We start from the raw sequence: 6,686 nt of genomic DNA, 5'->3' as shown, positions 1-6,686 counted from the left end.
CTATTGTTGACATTCATTTCACTATTGAAGGGGCTGGCAGTCCAAGGGAGGTCCGTTTCGGTGCTTGTTGACATAAAGTTGGTATCCTTCCCATTAAACATTATGCAAGGCCATTATATATGCCCCGTGATTTATATATGTCCCGCAAGAAAGGTTTCATTTGTAAAAATGCCCCGTAATAATTGGTTTCAATCTGTACAGTCACTTTTTAAGGTGGCAGCACAGTACAGTAATTGGGAAAGATTCCTCTCTCAAAACCAAGCAATTTCACGAGGTTGGAAAATTTCAGGGCATATATACATATCAGGCTAAATATAGAAAACTATCATCAATATGCAGATTATACCGAAATAAGTGGCATTTTTTGAGGGGCATATATATGTACAGCGTGTATAGGAAAGGAAGTCATAAACCCAAATTCATTGAGCGACTGTGAAAATAGGTAACTCAACACAAAGATTTCTATAAATCTGCCTCCTTTCATTAGCTGGCACTGTGCAACAGGATTTATAAATATGAAAAACTGGTTTAGTTGGCAACCGAGTCAATATTCAAACTTGCTCTTAGTCAATATTAAATGTCTTGGGTGATATACCGGTCCTAAGTCACCATGCAACATATTCCATTTTCCCAGGATTTCCTCTTGATTCGGCTTAATTACACAAAATTAGAGATTTGGTGATAAAATGTTGCTCAAATAAAAATGAAAGTGTCTTGATAACATTTTTCTGCATCATAATTCAGCATTTGAAGCCACTGATCTTTGGTGAAATGGTCGTCGGATGATTGTCACTCACACAAGTGGAGAGATCTTCAGCGAATTCTGACTATGGGATGTCACATCTTACTATTGAGCAGGCTTTTTTAGCTCAGTTCTCCTCAGACCTTTACACAACTATGTAAGGGTATTAAGAATACCAGCTTACCTTGCTAAGGGAGGATGGTCCTCACTTGGTTTTCCGTTTTATTATGGAACACTACCTGGTTCACGGTTCACTTTTTTTCTAAACCTCGAAATAATGATTACAAGTAGTTCATTTTAAACGTCGAACCATGCATTGCTTATACTATCCACTTGCAACATTGTTCGGTCTAAGTTGGATTATTTCATGTGCTTACCAGGGGCGGATCCAGCCCCCCCCCCCCTGCTCTCGACCACCAAAGATTTATCCATCGATTTTCCGCGACGAGACAGCCTAAGTAACGACATCCCTTCATGACCGTAATCTTGGTAAAAGACTAGTAAGCCTCTCCCTGACCACGAGTCATGTTGGAAACTCGATCGGACCAAAACCCGCCCTACCAATAAAGTCTTCCGCTGTCAAGGTGTTTTCCGCACACGGGAAGTGCCCGGCAACTTCTGCGGTCGGGTCGCGTCTAGTGGCATTTCGTACATCATAGATTACTTTCCACAACACTGGAACATGGTCAGGTCACTGTCAGAAAACGTTTTGATGTTCGACACTATTTTTCAAAAAATAAACGCAGGCCACCCTCCATATTTGGCTTGTCAAAAAAAGTCAGTGTTGTGAAAATGAGATGCTGAAATGTCGGGAAAACGCATCTGCGGTTTTCTAAATTTCAAATTGTCCTGGGGGGAGGGCCCGGGCGCTCGACTGACCCAGCCGCCGAGTTGTTTCATTCAAGAACTCACCTCTAGGGATCCCACATATAGCGTCTGGGTCGGACTTTCGGCTCTTATAATGTTTTTGGCTTCCAGAATCTCTGCCAGCCCCCTCCCCCACGGCACTGAAACATCCTAAATCAAACTGAATCTTGCTATTTTTGATGTTCTCAAATACCGGGAAAACCCATCTGGGGGCATCTAGATTGAAACATTTTCTTGGGGAGGCTCTAGGTATCCCGTAGGCGCGCCGAGATCGCGGGCTTCATCTCGACCCCTCCCCCCCCCCGCTAAAATTCCTGGATCTGGCCCGCTAACATTTTTACCCCCTTATTTTTACAAGTGTATGGTCACCACTTGCGCTGCACAGTCAGCTGGTTACATGTTGAAAATAATAGGCCGGGAACCTGGACTGTGTTTAGATGAACAGTGATTTCACCAAGATATGGGGTATATATGAAGGCAATAGCCCACAATTTTATATGCCCCACATACAAAAATGCCTCACAGTTAAAACAATACCAGTGCTGCCACCTAACGAATGGAAAAGTAACGAATTCACCCATGTGCATATCAGACAGAGTTATCAGGGACATCACCAGACTGGTTCCCTTGGACCATGCTACACGTTAATAATGCTTTTAGTTGTGGGGCATTATGTATGCCCCATATTTTTGGTATACCCCACAAAAAAGGTTTCATACACAAAAAGACCCCGTATTTGGGGTGTTATGCTATTATATATATACACATATATACTGTTCTTTGTAAACCTACCTTGTTTGTTTGTTTTTTTCTGTAGGCCTCTCCCTGTTGGACCTGACACTACAGGTAGTTTTGGCGTCTGGGCAGTGGGTATCGGCTGTTCTAGTGTCGGTTTTTTCGTTTCTTCTTGTTAAAGACCTACAATTATGAAAAACCCAAAACAAAAAGAGTTTTAATGAATGTTTGTCTTACATTATGTCTTTCAATAATCACCCAACGTTTGAAAACATGCCAAATGCTTTTACCAAGAAAACTGGAGTTAAATTCCACGATTTCAAGCCATTCACGAAAAAAAATCAGTCAGCTATAAATAGGTCATCTTCAATGAGCCCCCTACCGGCGCTATTGTGACGTAGGCGAAGGAACGCTCACTTGACCTCATTTCCATTCAACATGGCAGGCATTGTAAACACCTCAAGCGATAGCGATACTTCGTCGGACTTTTTCGATTATTCATCCAGTGATAGCGATGAATATCGTATGCGATTTGAGGAGGCAGGCTTGGAAGAACCGAATGATACTGTTGACCAAGACAGGGTTATGATAATGCCGTATTTATATCAGCCAGGGCCTTTCGAAGACGAACCAGTTCAACCAGCTGATCCGGACGCGATGGAAGTTGAGGACGAAATTGACTATTCTGTCATTGAAAACTGGTACGAAATCATCGTTTTTAACAAGGAGAATATCCTCTTACTCATTGTTCTTTGTTCCCGTCAACTTTTAGCTGCAACATAGTTCTAAATTTAACTGAAGTTAGGAGAAATTCGTCTTTCTTTACACGGATGATTGTTCTGTATTTTGTATAGGGCCTACACAACAGTCAATATATATACCAAATGTGCAGCATCCATAGGCCTACTATAATGTCATGTTGTGTACTTCTCCAATCAGTTCTATAACCTTTGTCTTTACAGGTGCACCTGTGGTAATTGCCAGGTCCTCCCAACCCGAAAAGAATGCGTCTGTTGCAAGACAATTGGCAGCTACTGTACGAAGTTGGCAGATTTCGAGGAAGAAGTGGAGCAGGAGTGTCTGCTTGAACAAATATGTGTTGGAGACTGCCTGGCTGCAGTACCGCCAGTATGGCAAGAAGGCATTCACTGGTCCAGACCACAAACGTAATCGCCATGTTGCCTATAGACAATTGGTTCGGTGATGCTATGGTTTTCTGGGGAAAGACATTCGTGTGGTTCTCCCTGCATGCGCTGTTGCCATGATAAGAGCATTCTTCCCTCCCCCAGGCATGGAAGAAGACGCTGAATTTGTGGGATTTGTGGACTTTGATGCATGATGACTTCATGGGACATTACACTAGGATGTATGTTCAGTTCATTCCAGTGAAGACTATAAATATTTGTCCTAATTAAATGAAATGTACATGGAAAACTTGTCTTTGATTCCTTCAAAAGTATCACTCGCCTAACTGTCTCTCATATACCAGAAGTACCAAACTTCTGACTGAAACACTGTAGGCCAAGGCAGATGGAAGTCAATAAATGATATCAAGATAAATTTACTACTAGAATAACAACTTTATTCTCCATCAAAAAGAACATGGTCTTGAAACTTATCATCACCCCCAAGGTTGTCCCACTCATCAAAGTAAGTTATGTAACTGTTCCCATGCAGGTATTGGCGAAGAGGTACCCGTATGTACAACAGTAATCCTTGCCCTGCCAAGAGCCTCCCTACTTGGTGTTGGACTGCCTAAAACGAGCATGGGCATGGTGTTCTGCAATTGCCTGGTCCTTGCTGGCTGGTCGCTCGTATTTCGCACAGAGAGACGGTGGATCCTCATCCAAAGTAAATGTTTGGCCACTTTCAACAAGCTTGACCACTTGACGTGTGATGTTATCGGCATATCCTGGAAAGGAAAATAACATTAGCTGATGTGGGCCAACAGCAGTCTTGACAGCTGGAGTGGACAGCTGGGGCATACTCAAGAATACATGTATGTGTGATGTCAGGCAAGCTGTCAGAAACTGTCTCAGTTGATGGGCTTGTGATTTTAACCCTTTGAACCCCGAATTGTCTGAGGGTAGTGCATACGCCACCCTGAGTTATCCAGCGGTAATGCATTATAATGCACTATAATGTACTACTCTCAATTTATCTTGTGTTATACATGGTTCTGTAAGAAAACATTCCTGTATAATGAATAATAAATGTGTCCTACCTTATATATGAGTCCTTTTCTTCAATTATAACCAGTATTTGACTTTGGTGTGCCAGTTTTGCCAGCAGTTAGAGCCAGGTTTCCCAATGCACAAGAAGACGTGACACTGGTTGCACCAATAAACAGTCTTTGACATTTTTGGCAAGTCCTTGTAGTTTGCATTTGGGTTGGCCTCCTTAGCTTTCTTGTGCTTCTGCATACAGACTGTACATCTGTTGTTAGAAGTAGCATGTTCAGCACGCTCAACCATGTGCTGCCCAACGTCAACCAGGCGTGTGTCAATGTCAACATCTGAACGACGTCTTCCAACCGAAGTGTTATTCCTCACCCCACCAACAAGTTCATTGCAGAGCTGCTCCAAGAACAAGTGAAATGTCAGTGTCCTCTTGTTGTTCACAGCATGAGGCCTATAGAATACCTGAATCACATATGAATTGTACGCAGTCCACATAAAGAATTTCATGACCAACCTTCATGGCCACTTGTAATGGCGTCTGGACTTGTGGAGGTGAGTCATCTGGTCATTCTTATCTGTCCCTCCCATAAACTGATTGTAACACTTCACTGCCATTGGGCACCTGACTGGAACTCTCCTGTGTTCCTGAGGATCATATCTTGGCACAGAGGTGATAGGACTGTCAACATATATTGAAGTAAAAAAGTAGATGGGCCTTTTGTCCATCCACACAATGGCCGCGGCATTCCCATTGAAGAGAAGTTCAGAGTCCCCCTTGTTCATTTGTCTGTTGGTCCTCTTGAGACATTTAGGGAAGGACCTTCTGTTAGTCATTGCAGTCCCACAAAGACCAATACCTTTAGTAAGCAAATATTCTACCAGTTGAACAGTTGTGTAAAACCTGTCCGTGAATACACAATAGTTCTGATCACGATAGTCCTTGGTCATACGGACAACCAGTCACACCCAGGTTATCCACATCCTGATTATCAGCTCTCCTACCTGTGTACACCTCTGCATCTATTATGAATCCATTTTCACTGTCTGTGAGAAGGAAAGTTTTGATGCCCCACTTTATAGGTTTATCCTTTATGTATTGTCTTATTGACAAAGAGTTCTTGGTAGGGATCATCCCTTCATCCAGGGACAGCTCTTGTTCGGGTGTGTAATGCCTCTTGAATCTCTCAAGGATGTAGTTGAAAATTGGCCTTGACTTGTATATCTTATCAGTTTTATCTAAAGCTGGGTCCTGTTCATCAACACAATGCAAGACTGACCAGATTGCCAAGAACCGATCACGACAAAACACTTTTGGGAACCCTGGTGTGACTGTCAACATGTTCTTTTTCACCTTCCAATACTGTTCATACCTGTCTTTATGGATAAGCATTTCCATAGCCACCCTACGGCCGAAGAAGGCTTTTATTTCAATGACAGTACAATCTGTCCAGTTTTTAGCAACATAATTGTTAGGCTTAGCAGTTTTTAGATGGGCAGCCTGCCTGTTCGTCTCGGTTGCTAACAGTTCCCAAAGAACGTCATCCCAAAACAATGAGAAGAACTGTAGTGGGGTACTTTCATCATTTATATTATCAGGAATAGCAGTAGGCCCAGGATCTCTCCTTGGATTGAAATCAGTTGCAGTAAAACGAGCAGTATCCCTAGTCAAGGGGGGTGGAATAACCATATCCGGAGCTCTCCTAATGCCACCACCTCTTCCACGACCACGGGCGGGCCGCCCCCTAGCAGCAGGTGGCGGTGGAGGACCCTGTGCATGTAATACAGGCTGTGCATCATGTACATCATCACCGCTACTGTCACCATCACTCGCCCCACTTTCCGACTCATTCTCACTCTCAAAATCACTATCGTGACCGTAGTCACTTTCATCTAACTCCTCATCGTCACTTTCTAACACCTGTGCCAAGACTTCCTCAGCACTCACCCTTTTTCGGGCCATTTATCCCTTTTTTCTAGCGAAATCGGTTCGATTTTGCTTCATCCGGGAGTCTCAGAAGGATGCTACCGAACGTCGATGAAAGCCGGCTTCTGATTGGCTGCTGCATCGCTATTATTGGCAGTTGTCAACAAGACCATGTGGATGCCGGTTTTCCGGCATTTCGGGTATATACGCTTTAGGGAAAATGCCGGTTTTCCGGCAT

General features: G+C 43.3%; 1 protein-coding gene across 1 annotated transcript; it reads right to left on the bottom strand.

Annotated features, from left to right (window-relative positions):
- Positions 1-4,080: 4,080 nt before the first annotated feature.
- On the bottom strand, positions 4,081-6,484 carry LOC135500142 (piggyBac transposable element-derived protein 4-like). Its single transcript, XM_064791389.1, has 2 exons — positions 5,527-6,484; positions 4,081-4,256 (listed from the first exon to the last, which is right to left on the bottom strand). Exons 1-2 carry the CDS (start codon positions 6,482-6,484, stop codon positions 4,081-4,083), a joined length of 1,134 nt encoding a protein of 377 aa, XP_064647459.1.
- Positions 6,485-6,686: the final 202 nt, after the last annotated feature.

The sequence above is a fragment of the Lineus longissimus genome, chromosome 16, assembly GCF_910592395.1.
Source record: "Lineus longissimus chromosome 16, tnLinLong1.2, whole genome shotgun sequence".
Classification (NCBI taxonomy): domain Eukaryota; kingdom Metazoa; phylum Nemertea; class Pilidiophora; order Heteronemertea; family Lineidae; genus Lineus; species Lineus longissimus.
The sequence above is the reverse complement of the archived record's forward strand: the minus strand, read 5'-3'. Positions and strand labels throughout refer to the sequence as shown.